Consider the following 25,152-nt stretch of genomic DNA (forward strand, 5'->3'; position numbering starts at 1 on the left):
AAAGCTCAAAACCTACACTTCAATATTGACTGTTTTCGAGATGAAAGTATACAAACATTCTTTGCTACCAGAATGTTAAGGACATTAGAAGGATCATTTGATAAAGTACAGAGGAAATAGACGAATACATGAAAACCATTGTTATAAATATAGCAATAGAGGCATTCATCCAGCATAAGAACAGGGAAGAGTGTTAAATCACCTGGACCACATAGTATCAGTCTGGAGTTCTTAAAATAGGGTGGTTATTCAATAAAATATTACATGGCAATTCAATACCCAAGGAAATGACACTAGGCTGTACTAATACCACATTTAACGAAGGGGATTACGAAGGCTACTCGAACTATCGTATCTTATTAAAACATGAGAATTTTGGGGAAAATAATTAAAAAAGCTGGAAATAAATTTTAAAATCTAGGAAGGGCAATGTGACTTCACAGCTGGTACATAATGTGTAGGCCACATCATTTTCACTTTATGACAGATATTAGAGAAACATAAGGGAAAACCAAGAAACATACAATTAATTCTCATAGATTTAGAAAAAGCATACGATACGATCCCAAGGAAACTACTTTGGAGAGCATTACATATGGCAAACATAAGCATTCCTTTAATTAAAATAATACAAGAAATATATGAAGATAACATGTCCAGTGAAAATTGGTATATACTTTCACAGAAATTTAGAACAAGCCAGGGTCTGTTACAAAGCTGCCCCCTGTCCCCAACATTATTTAAAATTTATATAGACATCAGTTTTAAGACATGGTCTTGTAAATGCAATCAGATGGGGCTACAAGTTAAAGATGGAATTTATTTACATCACCTACTCTTTGCAGATGATCAAATAGTAGCACAAGGTGGAGAAGATGCAAATTATGTATGTAATCAGTAGAGATCGGATTATATGCATTGGCATGTTGCATACACATATTTGACTCCTTTTCACTGGTTATTGCATATTTTAACTAAAAACTAGTGATGATGCATATTTTCGATTGATGTTTACAATATTTAAAAAATTTTGATGGGGGGTCTCTATCTCGATATAGTTTTGATGTCTCTCAGATTGACCATGACCTAGAATTGCATGCAATGACTAACCGAGAGGCCACTGCCTAGCAAAATCATTACAGAAGAGGAACAGGAACAGGCTGTCATACTGTACGCGTCAGCAACAAATTCAACTACGCAAGCTTTTAGTCACACATACATTGTCTCAGTTTCGCTTTCTATTTACTTGTACCCAGTCAAACATGTTTATGATGAGTAGCGTGTAACACGTTGTGCGCCATGCTGCTCGAAAAAAGAAACACTGTTTCGTGGATAGCTGACAGCCCTGGAACATTTATATACTACGGAATTGTTTTGTATTGTCGAGTTTGCGAGAAAAACATTTCGTGCGCAAAAAAGTTTCAAATAGACCAGCATGCCAAGACAAGTCTTCATATCGCAAGAATGCAGAAGAAAGGACCAAGACAACAAATTCTGACAACAGTAAGTTGCAGAATCAGGGATTTGTGCAAATGTCACCAAAGAAGTCAGTATACCATGGACCTATGTAAAGCATTCATTATAACCAACATTCCTCCTCACAAAATTACCAACCCCATCCTCAAAGGCTATCTGCAAAAATACTGCTTAAATCAAAATATACTAGATGAATCAACATTGTAAGTAAATGTTCCGGAAGAAATACTCAATGAACACAAGAACAGCATTATCTGGATTTCATATGACGAAACTACAGACACTTGGGGTTGTTACATTGCAAATTTAATTGTTGGTGCTTTAAAAGAAGAGCCTTCTTCTTCCTATTTAGTGGCCTTCAAAGAACTTGAAAAAGTAAATCATTATAAGATCACCAGATTTGTGAATAGGGGTGTTAGAAAAATATTTTCCAGAATCTTCTGCAAATAAAAGGGTGTTTGTATTTATTTCAGATGCTGCTCCCTATATGATCGACACAGGAGGAGCCCTCCAAGTATTTTATCACAATTTAATTCATGTAATGTGCTTTGCTCATGCAGTACATCGCCTTGCTGAAGAAGTATGTTCCACATTTGTGAATGTAAATAAACTGATTTCATCCACAAAGAAAGCATTTCTAAAGGCTCCTGCTTGCATCAAGACCTACAAAGAAAAACTACTAATACTAAATATGCCTTTATCTCCCAAACCAGTGGTAACAGGTTGGGGTACATGGGTCGAAGCTGTGTTGTTTTAAAATGAGCATTTTGAAGCCATTAGAGGGGTAGTGAAAGACTTTGATAGTGCAGAGGCTTTGGCAGTTTTCCAGTGCAAGAAAGCTTTTAATGATTCCAGCATAAAAAAAAACCAAAAAACACTGCTGTGATTAGCACTCATTTTTCCCATATAACTGCAAGTATTAAAAAGCTTGAAACTCAAGGTTTGACACTGAATGAATTTTTTCAGTAAATGAATAAAATTATTCTAGTGAAGTCCTCATTGCTGGAGGCATTCCCAAGGAAACAAAGTTTGAAAACATTTTAAACAGTAACCCAGGCTTTGAACCCTTGTGCCAAATTGATAGTTTTATTAATGGGATGGGTGAACTTCTACCAGAAACATGTGCCAACATATCACCCAAATTCAAATTCTGCCCAGTTACCTCAGTTGATGTAGAACGGTCCTTTTCTGCATATAAAAATGTTTTGAGTGATCTAAGACACAATCTTACTACCAAACATTTGGAACAGTACCTAGTTGTTTATGTTTACAATAGTAGAAAAATGTAAAATAAATAGTAAATGATGTTTTGTTCAAATAGTATTAATTAAAAGTTAATGCTGTTCAAAAAAATTCATGATTGTATGTTGTTTTTTAAATAAAATATTACGGAGGTTTTGTCCCCCCTGTGCGTAATATATCTCAAAGCTGATCCTACATCATCTAGTTGTTACAGACAACAGCAGCAAACAAGGAACAATCCTTGAAACCCAGTACACATCCCTATTCTACAAATTTTTAGAAAATAATCCCAAAAAGGACCCCCTCCCGAACATCTACCAGAAAGTATTCAGAAAATGATATCAGCATCCCAAATGTACTGATTTTTCGCGTGGTCAGTGCTCTCCTCATAATTGATATGCACAGGTTCGACTTAGAGATATAATGCACCCAGTAACTACCATGTTTTTTATTATTTGATCTTGCATATTTTAACACTTTTAATGCATTTTTATGCATATTTTCATGCATATTTTAAGGTTTTATTACGCATATAATCTGGTCTCTAGTAATCAGTTAGGGATGGAATTCAGAAACAGGATTGAAGATTAATCATCAAGAAACAGATTCCTCACTAATGACCCAGAGGAGTTATACATAGAGGGAAAGAGAATTAAAGTGGTCAATAATTTGTTATTTGGGATCCACTTTAGAGATGGAGGGAAAATCAGAAGTAGAAATTAATAAAAGAACAGTGGAAGGAAGGTCACACGGAGACGTTTAACTCAATCATGTGGAGTAAATGTAATAAACCGAATCGAAAGAACCGTATATAAATCAATACTAGAGAGCATAGTTATGTATGGAGTGGACCCATGGACTACTAATCTGAAACATGTAAGGAAAACTGCAAACAATTGTAATGGACTTCTGGAGATGATCAACAAGAATTTGTAAAAAAAGAGAAAATAAGAAATGTTGAAATAACACAAAGAATGGAAGTAAGAGAAAGAATATATAACGTGATGGACAGAATGAATTTACAATGGTATGGGTATGTAAGGAGAATGGAGGAAGCCAGAATACCGAAAATGATCCTGGAATGGGAACCGGCGGGAAAGAAGAGAAGACGACACCCTATGACAACCTGGCTCCAAAATGAGAAGAATTGGCGCAGAGGAAGAAGATATACAAGACAAACACCTGGAAGGACATCCTGAGGAGATAAATTAAGATCTTATGTAACAGAAGTAATAATTTCTGGGTATTTGTTATACTGGAGAAAAACCTTTATTTAGAGGAAAATCTCAATAAATAAAATAAATAATAATTTTGTATTACCTCATCCTTTATTATTTTTATCAGCCATAGATTTGAAAATGGTATGTTCATCATATCAAAATTGATCATTAAATATTAATACACTGTTCTTTTATAATTTTATATACAGATTATAAATTTAGCACTTTATTTGCAGATAACAAAAGAACTATCTATAACATAGAAGACACTTTGATTTTGATAAATAAGATTTGCAGGGAGATAACTGTTCGTTTCTTGAATCTATTGCATAAAGCTGTATCTCATGGGTAACACTTGTTGCCTATTAAAACTAATGTGTGTTAAGGGGGAAACAGTCATCGCTTGAAATAAGTTACTTATTGAAATTCTTTCTGCAAACAGCATTTTACAGCTCTCAAATGATTTGGAAAGGACATCTTAGAACCAATAAAACTGTGATACTAATAATTTAAACAATGGAAAATCCAGGATCGAATGTAACAATATTATGAAACAGATAGTTGCTACACACCATACAGTGTAGATGCTGAGTAGCAGCACAACAAAAAGATATCAGCAAGCAAGCTTTGGCCCAATAAGGTCTTCATCGGAAATGGAACACACACACACACACACACACACACACACACACACACACAACTACAGCCTATGGCTGTTGAGGCCAGAGACTGCGCGCATTGTGTGTGTGTGTGTGTGTGTGTGTGTGTGTGTGTGTGTGTGTGTGTGTTAAAATACCCATTGACATCAAACCTACAGGACAAACTTGGGGGTCCCCTGGATCAAACATTACTTTATTGTTGAAACCATGATGCTTGATAGAATGTACTGCTGTGTTCTGACCTGTCATTCTTCACCTTTCAAACTCCCTTGTGTTAGTTCCCATTAATTCACCCCTCTGGCAACACTTCCCTGAATCAGCTTAGGTAACGGATTTTTCCAGTCAAACAAATGTGGGTGCTCCTGGGTATACATGTATCCCCAACTCAATCACCTAATTATCATGTAACACCCCTCCCTCGCCCCTCTGAGCTTGGATCCATGTGGGTAATTAATTCTGGGTGCTGCAATTTTCACAAATATTTTTACAATACTTTCATTCTGAAGGTGTTAAATAAACCGATCTTCACTGTGTTGTTATCAGCTTATTGAATCATTGTGCCTGACAAAGCTTACTTCTGAAAAAAGTGCAAGAAGAATGAAACACTGTTGTATAGTGATTTAACATCCATTATGCGACATAGAATACTTACTGAGCAAGAGAGAGAGAGAGAGAGAGAGAGAGAGAGAGAGAGAGAGAAAATGTTCACCGTGCAGTTAAAAGAACATTCACAACTTATAAAGACAAGGAACAATCACAAATATTCTAAGACATTACACGTACCTTGAAGAGTTTACGAGTGATTACCAAATATGCTATGTAGCAATTTTTCGTTTCCTATGCTCTCTCTGTGTTAGTTAAAATGTGAAATTCTAGTGATGTAACAATATATCACATGACTAAAAAACAATAACATTTGCAACAGACAAGCATGGGATCATATCCAGAACAACTAATTTCAAACAGGGGTGTGGGGTAATGCAGAAGTTTAAACAGTTCATAGAAAGCATCACATCATTTTTAATTTTGCTTCAAAAAATCATCAAATAACTGAAGTTCTTTGGAAAGTTCTATTGTTTAACAAATGTATATTTCATTAAAATTTTCTTACAGACACAGACACTGAAATGACTACAAGAATTATTTACACATTGTCCCTACATAAGTGTCTTTCACTACAGCTGTCACCTAAGATGTAGATGCTACATGAACTAATCAAGATTCTACAATTTTATAAGAAACTAGTGAACTAGGAATAAATACAGTAAAGGCTACACACAAAGACTTATTAAAAACAGTTTTGACACTGATCGTTTAACTCATTGTCTGTACTGAACTGTGACGACAGTCAAAATTGTTGGGTGCTAGATGCAGTTCACAGGAGCTGCCATCATATCATGTAACAAAGTGAAAATTTTCTAATGTCAATAGCAGTGGAGAATATTGTGATAGCAGGACTCACTCTCAGAGTTCTAACTTAAAAATGAAATTTTTAGGTGTTAGTATTAGGAATCTTGTTGCTTTTATAATAGTTCTATGTACACAATTGTATACTTAACAATTTAGAGGAAATAGGTGACTACCATCTTTGTCACACATTTGCGAAGGTCATCCACCTCCCTATTTACCGAATAATATAAATTATGTTTCCTAACTGTCACAGTAATTCACCCATCAATTAGAAAGATTTCTTAATCATCCATAACTAAGTGCCAGACAATTCTGTATATCCCACTTTCCACTGATACAGCTACTCAAGACTTTCTCCCTTACGTTTTCTAGATAATCATTCCAATAGTTTGCATCTTCCTCCTCTCCCCTTTTCCACAAAAATTGACCAGACGTTATAATACCTTACAGCATACAAGGTTTTTGTTAAAACAATGAAAATACCTACTGCCCACAACTCATCATTTAATACTGTCAGTGCCTCACACAGTAAAGAACACACAGCATTTTCTTATTGCATCTAGATCTACATCAACACATACTCCACATACCACAATATAGTGCATGGCAGAGGGTCCACTTAGTCATTTCCTTTCCTGTTCCGCTCACAAATGGAGCGAGGGAAAAATTACAATCTGGGTATCTCTGTAAGAGCCCTAATTTGTGTTGTCTTGTTTTTGTAGTCCTTACACAATTTGTACATTGGCATCAGCAGAACTGTTATACAGTCAGCTGCTAACATAAGCTATATTAATTTTCTAAATAGCTTTCCATGAAAAGGAATTCATCTTCTCTCCACGGATTCCCATTTGGTTTCAGGAAGCACCTCCGTAATACTTATGTGTTGATCAAACCTATTGGTAACAAATTTAACAGCATGTCTCTGAAAAACTTCAAAGTCCTTTTTTAATCCGCCTTCATGGAAGTCCCACAAACACCTAAGAAGTGCTAAAGAATGGATTGTACTGGTGTTCTATACATGGTCTCCTATATCTGTGAGTTACACTTCCCTAAAATTCTCCCAATAAACCTAAGTCAACCATTCACCTTCCTTACTACTGTCCTTACGTGCTCATTTCATTCAGTACTGCACTGCAACTTTACGCTTACATATTTAGTCGACATGACTGTGTTAAGCAGCACATCACTCATACTGTATTTTAGCACTACAGCATTGTTTTTCCTACTCACCAACATTAACTTACATTTTTCTACTTTTAGAGCAAGCTGCCATTCATCGCATCGAAAATAAATTCTGTCTAAGTCATCCTGTATCCTTATACGTCACTCAACGATGATACTTTACCATATACTACAGTGCCATCAGCAAACATTTACAGATTGCTCCTCACCAGCCAGTCAGATTACTTATGGTACAGAGAACAACAGTGGTCCAATCACTCTTTCCTGGGGCACTCCTGAAGATACCATTGTCTCTGATGAACACTTGCCTTTGAGGACAATATACTGGGTTCCATTAATTAAAAAATAATCCCATGAAGGAAGGTAGTGAAAGTGTGTGTAATGAGATGTGTCAATACTCAAAATGCAACCTTGTTTGTTGTCGACAACCATCAATATTTTGACAGGAGACCATCCTTGTTGCTTTCAAGGCAAAACTGCTGCAGGAAAGCACTGTGCAACAAAATTTAAACACACACACACACACACACACACACACACACACACACACACACACTGTAAACATTGGTGCCTCCACACCAACCAAAGATAACCAACACAAGAAGTTACAGACATTGAAAATTACTGAACAACAAGTGAGCTAGCATTAACTCTGTCCCTCTGTTCTTTAACAAGGGAGACAGCAGGATTTCACACAGAATTTAAGCAAAAACCTCCATCTCTATTTACCAGATTATTTGTCAATTTAATTTCAACTGCTTTTTTAATAACACTAACTATACCAATAGCTGGAAGTACATGCCAGAAAATCTGTGTGTATATATTCCATATAGTGACTGGTGCCAAGACAATGTTCTGTAATAGCCAATTTGCTCAGCTGCTGTAAGCGTGTGCGACACTCATGCTCAGCACATCTGTCCTCCACGGACCTGATATTCCGATAAATATATGACATGCCACAACAGCAAGGAATACGATAAACAGCCGCCTTTTGCAGACCAAAGTGATGATCTTAACAGAACCTAAAAGGACTATATCTTATAAGGAGGTTGGAGCTTTTACTTTTTTTGTGTCTGGAGCTGTCAACTTTTTTCCCAGTACTGGGCTAAGTCAAAAGCTTTAGGCTTGCTTTGCCAGAGGTCATCTAGAAAGCAATGTGCAGGACAATTTCGGCATGTTAGAAGATGTTCCACATTGTGTATCTCTCCACAGTCACACTTGTTGTCATCAGGTTCTAAGAGGCTCCATTTTATCAGATTGATTTTTACAGGTGTTACACCTGTTCTCTTATGGTTTAGCATTTTCCAGGAGTTTTAGTTTAATGCAACACCACTTGGTGGATGTTCTGAAATAAGGTAGCTGACAGGAGGTTCATCTAAGGGCTATTTGAGGAAGATATCTTGATTTTAGTCTTTTTAATTCATAAAGGCTACAGTATAGTGGATAGCGCTCATCAAATGTCCTCTGAACTGCTCGTTATGTTATCTGGGTGTATACGTGAACAAGAAAGACGAACTCCCACATTTCTCTGTTAAAAATGCACTTTTTCCCAGATGAAAAGCCTATTGCATTGTGTGTGTGTGTGTGTGTGTGTGTGTGTGTGTGTGTGTGTGTGTGTGTGTGTGTGTGTGTGTGTGTGTGGAGGGGGGGGGGGGGGGAGAAGAAGAAGACTTTTTGGAAAGATCTTTGACGTGCAGCAACATTTACTCTGTATATTTTCACATTACGAAAGTAAAACAGGAATTTCAATAGATACATCATGATCCGAAGCACTGAAATCAAGGCTGCAGTGCGCTTTTGTCAGCCAATCATAGTTCATTTCATGTGATTTTGCCAGAGAATGGCAGCAGAGAACCACAGCATAGAACACATGATGCAGTCAGCCAATGGCAACATCTTGCTAAGTAGCATGAAAACACAAATAGAAAAAGTTAATGACTTAAATTAACATACATACAGCATAGCTACAAGAAAGCTAAGCTTTCACATACAATATCTGTTGTCAAAAAATTTTCACTGTTTTTTCCTGGAGGGAGTGATTAGGCACAATCCTAAGAGCAGAGCTTAAATTGCAGCAGCTGAATATTTCTGACAAGCATTGTTATAAATTTCATTGTCGTGCACTGAACATTTCATAGGTTACCTGGCTGAATATACATTTCATCCAGCACTTTCAATGTTCCATAGAAAAGCCAATTATGTGTGCAATTACTCAAGAACTCACTTGCACTTTGGTAAAGGACAAACATACCATTTGCCATCATTATTGCACAATTTGTAAGAAGTGAAACAAATAAAATATATATGAAAAACTAACCTTGAAACTTGGTCTTTTTTAGCGTGTGTTACTTTAACACCACCAAACACAAATGTGCCAGTAAAAAATATTAAATAATGACATAAATGGCTGGTCTTCTGAACATGAAAATTTTCTAAGTAGCTGGCCCTCAGAGTAAAATTTTGAACAGTCTAATGCTCTGTGATTTAAGAAATTCATCACATATTATCACACTAACATAATTAATCTTGTGTAAAAGAAAATTTACTTTGAAAGTAATGCTTCACAAACCATCACACGCAAAATTTTCCTGCAACCTATAAAAAATTTAACTCGTTGCGATGTCACAGTCATTCATTGAAATGTGACTGACAAGAAAAGACACATCAAAAGCAGTTTCTTGTTATGAAGTATTGCTCAGTCTCTTAGACATTTTGCTGTCAGGAGACAACTGTGTGTGCATTGTGTTGTGTTGCTGTAAATGGCACATTTGCGTTGCAACCAAAGTTTTATTTTTGTGTTGTTCTCTCATTTATGTTTTATTGCTGCAGTAGTGGGCGAAAGTAAAATGTTAGAGTTATCTGTTTTTACCAGTCATAATTACCAAAATTTAACGGAAAACTAAAATAATTCCAGATTATTCCCAGATGAAAAAATTCCACAGTTTTTCCTGGATTTCCCGGGGTGTATACGCCCTGGTTATGTTCATGAGCTACCCTGTGAATCTTGGGACTGTTGAAAACTGATGCATGGTGGACTTCATGCATCCTGTGATTAACTTCCAGGTTTTGTTAAGGCTTATATTGACCTCCTCTGGATATGCCAATCTAGACTAACCATGGCACATACTCACCTGTGGGAAAGCAAATAGTGGGATTTGGTTTGAGAGACCTGAATTGTCAGTTCTGCAGCATGGATTCTATAATTTTTGCTAGTTGACTGCAACAAACTGACACCGTTTCTAGCATAACCTCAAATTTTACCTCTACTTCTTCAAAGGTCCTTCCTTGCACTACAATACCTAATCTGTCAGCATAGAGAAAATGTCTTGTATCTTTGGGTATTGGCTGATCATTTGTACATATTTTGAACAGGATGGAAGCTAGAACACATCACCAAGAAAGACCGTTATTCTGCTTCCTCCAGTAACTTTTTTTCCCTTCTAGCGTGATGCTGAATTGTCAATTCTGCAGCATGGATTCCATAATTTTTTCTACTTTATGATCCCTAGTAACATTATAGATTTTGAGTAATAGTTTTTGACAATTTACTGTATTGTAGGCAGCACTTAGATCAACCAGAGTCAAGCCAGTTATTAACTTATTTTCCTCTGTATGCTTTGTGAGTGCCAAGATCTGGCCAGTACAAGATATCTGGCATGAAGCCAGCCTGCTGCAGGATTAACTTTGAATCAATGAGTTATTGATTCAATTAAGGATCAGCCTTTCATGCAGTTTGAAAAGGTGGCACAGAAGGGAAATGGACTGACAGCAGCTTGATGAGCTGGGCTCTTTTTCTGGTGTTATGAGTGCTATTACTTTCGACATCCTCCATAGTTCAGAGATTTTAAAGGTTTCTAGGCTTAACGCCCAATATTTGATATTCAATCCATAATGATTTACATGTTTCATGCACACAAAATCAACACCACGCGCCTTTCTGTTTTTCATGGAGTTTACACTCTCATTGAGTTCTTTCATTACGAAAGGAGAAGAAAACTTCATGGATTTCTGTGTGGCTATCACCCTATAACTTCCTTTTCTCACATTTTTGTTGGGCTTATCTTTCAGTAGCACTTTATATACAAGTTGATTAGGTGTTACTCAAGCAATTTCTTTGCTTCCTTTCGTGTCCCCACTGAGCTTTCTGATCAGATTCCATGCAATTTTGCTGCTATGCGATATATTCATTTTCTCCAATGTTTCAACTCATTTCTTTTGCCTTGTTTCACTTAGTGCTGTCATACGAGTTGTGCCACAAGCTATTGTCTGGTCACTGAAATGGTCTTTTGAGTACAATTCTTCATATTTCATTAAGATGTTTTTGGTCAGAAAACACGTTTCACATCACAGTTTCAGAATATGCATCCAGTCTTATTGGAAATGCTCCCTGCGTACTGGAAAAAGCAGTAGACTATCGTGCCACCTCGGTATTATCATCACTCACCCGGTCCCAGTTGATCGACAGTGCAACACATGCCTGATCTGTGTCTCACTATTGCCATTCTAATGAAAGATTACTTCAAAATGGGCTAACTCAGCTGACAAACTCTCACGATAAGAGACAACATGGGCACTGTCGACCACGGTACGAAATACCACTTCACTCTGAGCCGGATGGTGACAACAATCACCTGTAGATATAAGATTCAGTGAGAGTCAACTTCCTATAAACAGCATGCCCCAGCATACCATCCGCCTGCCTCTTGATCAACACATCAAGGAAGGGAAGGCAGCCACACTTTTCCACCTCCATCGTGAAACAAATATACAAGTGAATTGAATTCAGGTATTCTAAAAAGTCATTCAAATTCTCACACCCATGAGGGCAAACAACGATAGTATCAGATGCATATCTGGGAGGGAGGAGGGGCACCAATGCAGGTTTCAAAGCCGCCAACGCCACGGCATGTCCCTCAAAGCCTTCCATAGAAAACAGTGCAACAACAGGTGACAACGGGATTCCCATCGCAACTCCATTTGTCTGCTCTTAGTAATGGTCACTGAATAAGACATAAGGGGAAGTCAATACCAGTTGAAATAGTTGAATTAATTCAACAACAAATATAACCTCAATTTACCACTACAAATCAGGCAGAGGAACAGGAGTGGAGTGGGAAGGGGGAGGGGGGCAGGAGAGGGAGGGAGGGAGGGAGGGAGGGAGGGAGGGAGGGAGGGAGGGAGAGAGAGAGAGAGAGAGAGAGAGAGAGAGCACATCAAAACTTACTAGAATATAAGAGTCATTCAAATACATCCCCTCTATGTGATGTAAGAGATGCATGGAGTTCTTAATGTAATGCTCACACCAACCAAACTAGCAGGATCAACAGAGCCTGTAACTTCTGGCATTTATCTTTGATTAGTGTTAGTGTTTACAGTGTGTGTGTGTGTGTGTGTGTGTGTGTGTGTGTGTGTGTGTGTGTGTGTGTGTGTGTGTTTTCTGGAATCCCTCTGCAAATCAGAGTTTTAAATTTTGTTGCACAGCGCTTTCTTGTTGCAGTTTTGTCTTGCAAACAACAGGATGGTCTCCTGTTGAGATATCAGTGGTTGTCGATGATGTCACCTGCCTGCATTCCCGTAAATTATTTGAACATTGTATAGGCCATATAAACTCAGGTCTGACAGATGTGTTATTATTATTTTATCACCTTCTAAAAGCAGTACTGAAAAACATTAGTCTCTCTCTCTCTCTCTCTCTCCCCCCCTCTCCCTCTCCCCCTCCCCCTCCCTCTCTCTGAACTTCGATAGAGTACACAATGGAAACTCCAGGTTGGAATATCAAAAATATAAGGAATAGATAAATTGTTGCAAACCATCAACATGACTCATTGTGTTGTAGACGTACAAAGAAAAAGACACACATTAGCTTTCGGACAAAGCCTTCTTCACAAAGGAAGGAAACACGCACACACACACACACACACACACACACACACAGGCCACGGCAACTGTGATATCCAGGTGCCAAGGCCTCAGCAGTTGGAGACAACAGTAGCCTTGTGTACTTGTGCTTGTGTTTTCTAAAGCTGAAGAAGGAGTACGTCCAATAGCTTATTCTACTTTTAAACATGCCTGTACGCTGCTCAATGCTTCTATTATGTGGTGAATTGCAATCTTATTTCATGCTATTGTTATTCCAGCCTGTATTTTTCACTGTTTAACATATTGTGCAGCGATCATCATAAGCTACTTTATATATCATCATACACGTGATAATTAAAAAACTTATTCAATCCTCTGCTTTCTTTAGCTGTATGTAACACAATGTAACTATCTTGGAACCCCAGCTTTTGAGACATGCATTTGCTTACTTTAGCCAATAACATTCTTAACATTGGAAGTGGTGTTTATTGCTTCACAAACAGCACTGTTACAAGTGAATAAAATTTAGATTTATTACTATAAAGCTCCAACCACGTCACAAAATAAAAAAAAAAAATAATAATAATTTTGAAGGAGGGCTTACACTGTGAATTTCTTGACTTGTCAACAGAAGTGTGTTGGCCACTTTCTTCATCAAACACAAACTGCTGAAATACTTTGTTCTCGCCTCATGAGAAAGAGCCAACAAATAGTTGTGTGTAGAGAAAAGTCTGCATGAAATGATTGAGAAATTTACAACAATCGTACTAAGAGCAATAGATAAGAGCTCTTCCTACATGCTAATACCACTGCAGATCAGCGGGAAACTTACACTGACCAGTTAGTTGCAGTAGATTCAGGGTTACTGCAAACATTTATGCATGTCTCTGCCTGTTTTCCAAATGAAATATTGGCTGGAAGTCTACAATTTTTATTGGTGAATACTTCCTTCAAGCATAAGATGATGACTGCACTCAACTACCAAAAACCACCTGAGGATTGAGGGGGAAAGTCTGATGAATGGTTTCAAAGGATTAACTGAAGCACTGTGTTCAGTGAAATTTATTTGTGAAAGTAAAATATAATAGGCCATACTACAAATATTTCCTAGAACCTTTTGTATTGCTGCAAGTTAGCGTCACCTGTAGTTCTGTCCCAAATCCAGTGTTGAATAATACTGTATTTTACAGACTATAAGATGCTACAAACTATAAAACACCCCTTAATTTTTAAGCAATTTTTAAAACATTTTTACCATCTTTATTAAAATATTGTGAAGCCAGACAAAAAAAAATATTTTATAAAACCAAACTGACCTTTAAAGCCCCTGAAAATTATCATCTGGTTTTGCCCATTTTGTATGCAGTCCTCTATTTGCACATTTAGTCCTCCCCATTTTTTTCAGTTCTTTACCAGCCCGCCAACTACGAGTGGCTTTTTGTGTTGGTGGGCGGCCAAAATACTGCTCAACTGCTCTGTTTCCAAGTTGTTCTCCATATGCTATTACTTTCAATTTACAGCCCACATCATATGAATGCCTCTATTTTTTTCCTACTACGGAACTAGCTATTAACAAAAATGTTGTACTGTTACCGAAAATACAAATCATTTTCAATTCAAACAGACTAGCACCGTAGACTGCAATCGTGTAGTAGGCTGAATAGTGTTGTTGTTATTATTATTATTACTATTATTTTGGGTGGGGGTGAGAGGGAGGCAGTGTTAGTAACCTTGCAAATCCCTGCAACTCATGTTTGTATCATCGGTGCACTGCTGCTGCCAACTAAATCCAAATATGCCAGATAGAGAGAGATTTCCCACGGCATCGAATATATGACCATTTTTAAGACTGGTGGGAATTTTAAATCAAACCTGGACTTTTTCAAATTAATTTTGAGCATAAGACACACCTCAATTTTGGAAGCAATTTTTCAAAGAAAAAAGTGTCTTATAGTCCATAAAATACAGTAACAAGAGTTGATGCTTTGCACATTCTAAAAGATTATAATATAATCTTGTGCCAGCAAATCATTGTAACTAGATCCACAAGATCTTCTTCCACATGGAAAGGTGTGACAACACAACTTATTTTAAGTGCACTACTAAGTGATATGAATAAAAATGGCTTTCACGACCAAATGTCATAGTTGCTGATGAGTCTCCCGAGTTGTATGGCTGTGGTTGAAGAAACATTTCAGTTCCTAACTTATTGTCCAAAGTTGCTCTGGACATCTTTGGAGGTACTACTGGCAATTCAGCAAGACTTGGCTTTGAAGATGTCCAGTGCAGCTTTGGATGAAATGTCAAGAACCGAAAAGTTTCTTCGACCACAGCCATACAACACGGAAGACTCATCAGCAACAATGGAATCACTGTTTCTCAAATTAATGAGAAGACAGTAATGTTTCTTTTAATATTCAAAGGATAGGTGACTGAAACTTTCTTCTTCTTTCTTAGTGATGGATAATTTGAAAGAATAACTGCAACTACACGCTATCTTACTGTGTTTGCAGCTTTATACATGTGTGGTGTGTGTTAACTGGAAACCACAATAATTTTTTTAACATAATATACTGTGTTAGAACATCACCAGTTTTAGTAGTCCACACCGGTATCTTCTGTAACACATGCACTTCTGCCAGGAGTAATGACAGAGACCACACCACTTCAAAATAAATGATGTCCACAAAAAAACAAACCTTTTTATGGACAATTCCAACACTTGCCTTTTACGATGAGTCTCGCTGAGAGTTTGTTTAGCACAATGACCACTTGCCTGGTCATTTCGACTACCTGCGCTGTGTCTCTGGACTAAGCACGGCTTTGGTTTCGAGGACACATAGCTGGGTGAAGAATTAAAACAGTTTGTCAGCTATGAACTTTTCTAAAAATATTTCTCCAATAAGTTGTAAGTAATGTTACAAATGTGTTTGTAGTTGGCTTTGGTTTCAGTGAAAAGCTGTACAAGCTGTACAGATGACAATAATGCACAAATTAATTTCAAATAAGATAAACAATACGTTAGCCTCATTTTTCAGTGTGCAGGTAAATATTTCCTAGAACTATCAAGTACTGGTATACACTGGAATGGCATTGTACCTTTAATGATGTTCAATACTGTTCAAATTGTTAACTGCTATTGATGAATAGTTAGTGAGGTTTGTTTTAAGGTTCTGAATAGACCTGTTGTAAATGACCCTTCAGCACTTTAGTGATAATGGATAGTATCAATAGATATGGAACAAGGGCAAAAGAGAAACTTGTGAATCAGTACAGAAACAACTTTGCATTGCAAAAATGAATGAAGAAAGGAAAGCTTAATTCTGAAGTATGTTTTGTCTTGTAAGCATTTAGTACTAAAAATAGATCAGTGGTTCCCATAATAAAAATTATGAGCAGTATGAATAGATGGTATGTACTTGAGGGAGAACATAACTGATGTTACTTAATAACTTATGTGAACAATGGGAAATCCAGGATGGAATGGAACAATATTATGAGAAGAAAGTTGCCACTCACCATATAGCGGGGATACTGAGTTGTAGATAGGCACAATTGAAAGACTTTCACAATTAAAGCTTTCAGCCATTAAGGACTTCGTCAGCAATACACACACACACACACACACGTTCGCGCACGCCCACATGCACATGCTAACGCAACTCACACACAACTGCAGTCTCATAAGACTGAAACCACAGTTGCCTGGGACTGCAGTCATATGTGTGTGTAATGCTGACATAGGCCTTAATGGCTGAAAGCTTTAATTGTGAGAGTCTTTTTGTTGTGTCTATCTGCGACTCAGCAGCTCTGCTATATGGTGAGTGGCAACTTTGTTCTCATAATATTGTTAATAATTTATTTGCATTTTTATGCAGAAAATAGAAGAAAGACGTACATAAAAGCCAAGTTGTGAACTTTTAGCATTTTATATAATCATTAGCCAAGCTGTCACAGTGAAGCCTGTGTTCCCTTTCCCACTTCTTCCTGCTTTTATTTCTCTGTTGTGGGACTGTTACAGGTGTAAGTGAACAGCTATAAGAAAGAGAGGACAAATGTAAAATTTATGTGTGCTCTAAAATTTAAGCATGCTCAGAAGAGTTGATAACCATGCAATTTAGCAACAGAGTATAAATTATGATGTAAACACAAGATGCAAAAGCATACATGGGTTAATTACTAAATAAGGAATACAGTGCCAGGAAAATACAATGCAGTTTCATTCAGTTCAAACTGTTATACCTTCAAACATTAGAAGTTATCTTCTTTCTATAGTTTATCCACTTCATGCAACTAGAAACAGTACTATTGTTTTTTAAGTGAATTTTATTCATTCCAAGCGTTAAAGCAAATGACAAACTGCCTGTTGGCTTCTGACTCTGATTCTTCGGCCGACATTTGTTTGATGATTTCTCTGACATTTCGTCAGCATGATGGCTGGCATTGTAAAATGGATGGTGAAGCTCAGACAATGCCAGCCACTTGTGCTGGCGAAACATCAGAGAAATCGACAAACAAAGGCTGGCCGAAGAACCAGAGACAGAAGCCAACACACAGTTTGTGCAACAAATGATCATGACAGCCTTAGCAATTAAATTAAATATTTAATGCTTATTAACCACACCTGAAAAGGATAAGATACTTCTAGTGAAAAAGGTTGGATTATTTGGTTTCTATTAAGCAGAAGATTTAATTAGTTTAACATGTGCCTTTTCTATTGGTACTTTAAATAATCTGAACTCCATCATAATTTTAAACACCTTTTTAAACAAAACTGGATGTTTGAATCAAGAATTTGTTATGAGCTGCCACAAATACTATGGTAACAGCTTTGAGAGATGCAATCTACATTTCCATACCTTTTACTTAAAACAATCATACATTCTGCACACATTCAAAAACTACCACTGTTCATTTATTTCAAATACAAAACAGTATAGGAAGTCTTTTTGGCTGCTTAACACTAACTGAGTTGTTTGACAATGGCACAGTCCCGTCTGGAACATATCCTGCAATTGCTAAAAGTAAGACTGCTGCATATAGCATCTCTAAAGGACACAATTCAATTCCTTCAGTACTTGCAAATGCAAACAGTGTGGCTATCACTAGACACAAGCCATCCCCTTCCAACAAACACGCACACACTTTTCACCTGTTGGTTAAATGACACACCTTACTGTCAAATCCCACAGTGTATCAAAGAATGTTCAATATATTTTGGTAATAACAATGAAGTTTCGTCACACTGTATCTTATTATCTGTTCATTTTATGATCACCACCACCTATTTGAGGGCTGCAACTAGATAAAGTACTGCTGTAGACTATTTCATACACAATAGTCTTCAGCTACACACATCCACCACACTTGTGTGTATTTTCTTATATCATTTAGTCACCTTTCATTAGGTAACCAACTTGGTGTTTTCAATATCTTGGTAACAAGCAATGAACTTCCTTGGAACAAGAACCATCTGTTCACTTGTCTACAGTCCCACTAATCTCCATTGAGATCAAAATCGCATCTTCCAGTCAATTTCACGATCCATTTGTCTTGAATTTCCCCAGATACAAAAAGTTATTGAACTTTTCTACAACTTCTTGTTTATTCATACTATTTTTTTCTGGATACAATTTTCTCTTATTCTGTTCCTTTTTTGGTCTATTTTCAAACTAGCTCTAGGAACTTCTTCCATTCACTGCTGATGTTTATCTGCACTATAGCCAGCACAAGGCTATCAGCAAAATGTACATTGTTTAGACATGTTTCACAAACACACATTCCTTCCTCATATTCCCAGTTTAACAATCTAAAAACTTCCTCTACAACAGCAGAGGATTATATAGATGGTATCGAATCATCTTCCTGGTCCCCCTCTCATTTTTGAATGCCTCAATGTCCTGCTGAAATCAAACGGAAACTAACACTGATGTATGCTGGTTGTTTCACAATTCCTATTCAGGCTTCCAGGAATTTTAAAGGGGACTTAAAAGTTAAAGTTTTGCTCCCATTTCACAGTAAACACAAACTGAGAAGAGGCTGCCATCTTCAGTCCCTGTTGAAATTATGACATCATATAAAATTTTTGCCTGATTACAACAACAGCTGCAAGGAAGTATATTCACCACTAGCAGAGTTGACTGTGGTGTTCCATGGACAAGCCATGCTCTTGACTTTAAAGAGGACATCATGAGGTAGAAGAGAGCCCAATGATTGATATTTGAAACATTGCCCATGCCACAGGTTCCTGCAAGACACATGGGTCAGAGCTCATTGTCTCTGTTGTGAACAAACTGTAGAGTGGGAGATTTGAAAGTGCTCCTATTTTCAAACTTATTTTACATAAAAACATACCTTGCTGGACATGAGTTCCTTACCAAAACTTTATGTACAAAGTCCCATCTACAGCTCCTAGAAGACACCATCATTCTCTAGAGCTGTAAGGGTGATTTAGATTAAGCTACGTCAAAAGTTTTCAGTCCAAGTATTGCCAATTAATGTATATGAAAGTAGAAAGAACAATACCTAGCTTCCAGAATCTGCAAGTTTGATTCTCAGGAAGTAAAGAAGATGGGATGGGGAACACTAGACAGGGACAGGTCACTTAAACCCTGGCTGATTAGGGACCCGCCTGTTTGTTGTGAGGAAGGGGGAGGGGGGAGGGACAATGAAGTTTTTATCTCTTTCTTTGCCTTCTCGCCTTCTCACATGCTTACAAGATACTGGCCCTTCCCAATGTACAATCTGAATGACATTCCCATCCTCTCCAGCCCTCTCCGAGATATGCCTCTTACCTCCTTGAGAAAGGAACACACAAGTTTCAATATGTAGATATAGTTTTCTCCTACTTTTATGTGTAGGTACTGACAGTACTTGAAATTTTGTCTTTTAAACCATTCTGTATCACTGTAATTTTACAGGGTTTATTTCCAAGTGCATTTTTCTTTTTTATATAGTGAAGATTTTTCATGTACTTAAATTAAAACAAATAATTCATCTGGCCTTTCCTATCACTATACAACTGGGCCACATAAGTGAACACACATCTTACTGTTCACCTTTTAATATGGGACATGCTCTTTACAAAAAAAAAAAGTCAAAGTATAACTAGCACATGAACAGAACCTCCTTACTCTCAGTACAAGATGCACGTTTGACCAACAACACTGTTTCAATCTGAACAAAACAAATTCCCTATTGTTTCTCTACAACTGACAACAGAATAATGATCAGAGTAGGGACAGGTTTATTTACACTCAAACAGAGAGCATCCTCTGCCATCCCCACTCTCTCTCTAACAATGCACATTTAGTATGACAGTAAAGGAACATTAATTAATAGGATAGTTGTCAATTTCAATGTGCATTTCACACTTATACAACTACAATAATGTTTGTGGAAACTGTGATACCAAGAAGGAAACACACATCTGAAATGAACTCGATACCACAAATTAGGTTACATGATATGACTCTACAAAGAATCAACAGTGACTATTGGAAAGTAGTAAAAAATTAATTACCAATCAACTGTACCACAGGGGTGTTTGATGGGAGATATATTGGGCAAAGGTGAAGTACTGGTACTCTGAAGGTAACTTGCACATTTACTCCAATTGTCCAGGTATTGTCTTGCTGAAACATGGTACATGGAGTTACCTACAGAAAAGGGAGTAGCTTGCACTCTACAACTTCCCACATGTGGACAGAGTTCACATTATCCTCAATATGAGAGAGCAAAAAAACACATGACACACTCAATGGAGCACCAAACATTGTGGTATTTTGGTCTCCATGATAGTGCGTAGTGTGCATAGGTCCTACAAATGTATGGCAAATGGTAGTGGGCTTCCTGCAAGCACATCCTCATTTTGGCCTGTGGTATTTGTGGTTTCAAGATAGCTGAAATGGACACAATGACATGTGTACCACCAATGAAACACAGACGACAGTGCCATATCATTTATGTAGGGAAATGTTCACTCATTTGAAAGCTCTAGCACTGAGCTAACACTGTGGATGAAGCTCTCCACAATTTATTATCTGATGATGACAAGACGGTGGCCATCTTGAGTTGTGGTCACACTTTGTGTACAACCGTCCTGGAGCACCCTGGTCCCATAGAAGCATCACTGTTGGGACAGAATGCCTTATAATGAACCTCAGGAAAATTTAAGATTGTATGATAATGCCATTCCAAGGACTTTTATGTGATAAAAGTGACAAAAAAGGAATCAAGTCCAAATGTAAAAAGTATTATGGAATGCATATGTAAGTCATAAATCACAAAATATTCAAAAAATCACTCAAATATTGAAAAATCTATTGAGCATCACCAGACACACTGACCGACTTTAGGCACTCATTCAGAAAACTAATGAAACAGATAAATTCAACATTTCAATGTTTTAGAGACAGATCTCATCTGCAGTTACTCACTACATTTATAAATAAGAAAAGGCATTCTAAACAAACAGACAGAGGAGATGTGCATTTTGTTTTTCAACAGTAATCATTATTCTTGTTCTCTGCCATGCCCTTTACATCAGGGCTTTTGACTAAGCTTCACTCCAGCTTATGTTCTCCAGTATCTTCAAGCATATCCTCCAAATTTGTCAAAACAATCTACTATGTCTCAAAGCTCTCATTCTTCAGTTTTGCCATGGCTGTTGGCAGATGTGTCCCTGTACAACATTAAGTTCATTTTGCAGTTATTCTTCACTTGATTGTTTTTCCAGCCTTTATTACAGCTGAAGAACCACCTGGTAAAGCATCTAAAAATCTGCATACAACAAAAAAATTACCACAGATAAACACTGCAACTTCAATCAAGTACCCCATCTTGCGATAATGAGAGGAAGGCAGTAAAGGAAGACCTGTAATTTCTACATATGCCTGTGTTCCAAAAAGAGGCTTTTTTTGTAAAGCACGATACAAATTCATATTCACATGAGTATTCCTCTTAAGACCTCACAAACATAAAGAATATTGTGCACAATGCTAGTCATATGCATTAGCCCATTCCAATCCAACTTTCCTACTCACTGCATTCTCCCCAACTCATATTTAAAGTACAATAATGGGAAAGCATCGGGCATTGTCCGACATCAGAGTTGTAGTGGAAAATCGTAATATCGTGTGTATTCTGACAGACAATCCAAAAAGGTAAAGCTACAGAACATAGACTTAGAATGGAAGTTCAAGTAATAAGCAAGAAGGTTGATCTGAAAGCACCAGTCTTACTCCAACAAACCACAATGCAAAACATGCATTCTTGAAACCTTACGTAATGATGATATTGTATGTTTTTCTAAAAGAAGCAGGTTAACAAAAACATGGGATTAAATTGTTCTCCACTCATGAGATCCACTAAAATATGCAACACATCTGTTTCACATAGAAACGAAACCAGAATACAATGAACTGGATCATCAGATACTAATTGTATGATCTGTGACAATTTTTCTTCATGTAGAGGCTGAGAGTGTAACTTACTTTAAGCACTTTCATCAGGATCAGATTTTCTAGTTATGATTTCATAATGAGATTTTTGAGCTTTAAAAGGGGAATACCACATGCTAGAAATTCTGTCCTGCCATACTTTGCCATATTGTACTTTCTTATACTAGGCATGCTTTACACTTTACACTGCTGTTTGAAATGTTCATGATGGTGCTTTTTCATCAACTCTGATTATGATACTACAAATGCTGCCCCTTGAAACCTATCTGTCAACCTGAATACCACCAATACTAAAATATATAACACTGCATACATTCTCAGGCATTCATTCTGGATTTCAGTATCTTGGAGGCAGGTAAAAAAGAAAAATCAAACAGGCAGAAGAGCAGCCCCATCACAAGACACATCTACCACAACCATTGTTAGAACTGCTTTAGTCTACTTCAGCAGTCTGCTTTGCCAGAAATTTCTGTTTGGAAATTTATTCTGTTAAATAACATATGGACACAGTTTGATTCATAGGCCTTTTTTTCTTTTTCTGCAATAAAAAATCTGAGTAAATAGTGTTATTTACATTGAGGATATAACAAAGAAAAAAATTACTCAACCAGAAAGCAATTTAAGATGCAAGTGGGTACTTTACATTATTCTACCAAAATGGTGTTAATGAAGCACAAAACCTTCAACAAAATACTGCTGATATTTGCAGATCTTTATCAATAATTAAACAGTTTATTTTTCATTGGATAACACACATTTTCAGAATAACTCTTCAGTGAAACAGCCCATTCCAGGTGTAGTGGGACATGCCAGTCTCTCTATCAATCAAAATAAAGAACTCTGGGCAAACTTTTGAATAGACGTCTACCATGACAAAAAATTACAGGAAAAATCCAACACATTCAGCAGTTAATCTCAAAAAGGGGTGGAAGTGGAAAAAAATGATACAATAGTTACTCATGCAGAAAAAAGTGCAACATAATCACAGTTAATGTGTTTATTTGAACAGGTACCAGTGACCATCAAGTCCACACTGTAATGAGAGTTTCCACCTATGCAGTTCTGAAAACCTGGTTTGGCAAAAAACATCCAAATAGTTTGGGGCTATGAAGCAGACACTTAAGTCAATAGCTAGAAGTCGACAAGCATGCTTTGCAACTAGGGTGCCTCATTGTACCTTGAATAGTTTGGCAGTGGCCATTAAACCATGTTGATAGTTTTTGAGGTCTTATTCATGTGCATAATGAGCTACTTCCTCAGGTGGTGTTGTCACTGATGGGATGGAAAATACTATGAGGGGCCCAGAGTTTGAAGTGGATGGTGGATATGTGAGATATGTCTTGCACATGGTTCCTCCACAGGCATATGGTGTATGAGGTAGTGAGGTGGGAGAAACAATGGTAAAGTGACTGACAAGGATACTGTGTAGGTTGGGTGCAATGTCGAATACCACTTTGAGAGGTGAGTGAATGATGGTTACTCAGTTCTGGACAGAACAAGAAGCAATCTAAATGCTAGTGATGAAACTAGTTTAGTTGCTACAGTCCTTTGTGGTACTGAATGACAAAGGATGCATTTCTTTGTAGTTCGTCAGCATGCATGCAATGGATGATGGGTTTATGCAGAGATAAGGCATGGGAGATTTCTATGAAGATACTGTCTACCTGCAAAGGTACTGACAAGACCTTCAGCATATTGGAAGTGGGCCTGCTTTTCACAGTAGCTATGGTAACGACAGATGACAGCTCTTTGAGTAGTGGTATTGTTGGAGTCTGGTGGATTTACTGTTAATAGGAGTTTAATAGAGAGTCATGGCAAGGTGGACATCAAGATACTGGACAACAGCTTATGAAGCTGCAGAGGAAACAAGGTTTGATTTTCATGGCCTATCTATAACTCATTAGAGATGGAGCACAAACTCAAACTGGGGAAGGAAATTTGCCATGCCTTTTCAATCAATATATTTCTATATCTACCCAAAGCAATCACGGTTAACCTAAATCTGGATGGCTGATGAAACAGAAGGAGAGACAAGGTGTTGAGGTTCTGGAACAATGTGGATCAGATGTCTTCAACACTTGAGTCTGATTATGTCACCAATGAAAATTAAATAGGTGAGTGATATAGGATTATGGGTGGCTACAAGAGCCCAATAACGCCTGCTGCACGAAGTGCCATTTATGTTTCCACACTACAGTCTTGAAGGTTTCCTTGTCAGATTTTACCACATACTGGGCACCCATACTTTTTTTTGAGGCAAAGTGGCCTGAATTACATAAAACAGTGGGCCACTTTGTGCCTGCCATATTTATGCTTGATCGTTATGTTTCTAAAAGTATGGATTTAAGAATTTAATTCACTACAGCTGATACTTATGGGTAGCTGATCACTAGATGAAATTCTGGTGAGACAGCTACTTTGTAACAGATTAAAATCTACACCCCACAAACTTCATCACTGGCCATAACAGAGGACTGGTCATCACTTACATATATGATCTACTCATACGTGGTTACAAGCATTATTAACAATAGTCCACTCCACAAATAATGGTGGTTTGCACAGGAAAAAACAGGGACTGGGATTGCATTGTTGCCTATTCCAAACAACAGTTGCAGTCTGCGCATACATGTGTTTTACACT

General features: G+C 37.3%; 1 protein-coding gene across 4 annotated transcripts in view; it reads right to left on the reverse strand.

Moving 5' to 3' along the window:
* LOC124795030 (BTB/POZ domain-containing protein 10) overlaps positions 1–25,152 on the reverse strand; it is a 130,401-nt gene that overhangs the window by 87,335 nt on the left and 17,914 nt on the right. For 2 of the 4 annotated variants that reach the window (XM_047258802.1, XM_047258801.1), the window contains exon 3: positions 15,775–15,891. The exons of the other annotated variants lie outside the window; for them this stretch is intronic. In XM_047258802.1, the coding sequence (XP_047114758.1) occupies positions 15,775–15,891 (117 nt within the window). The remainder of the gene's footprint in view (positions 1–15,774; positions 15,892–25,152) is intronic. 4 annotated transcript variants of the gene reach the window in all.

The sequence above is a fragment of the Schistocerca piceifrons genome, chromosome 4 (assembly GCF_021461385.2).
Source record: "Schistocerca piceifrons isolate TAMUIC-IGC-003096 chromosome 4, iqSchPice1.1, whole genome shotgun sequence".
Classification (NCBI taxonomy): domain Eukaryota; kingdom Metazoa; phylum Arthropoda; class Insecta; order Orthoptera; family Acrididae; genus Schistocerca; species Schistocerca piceifrons.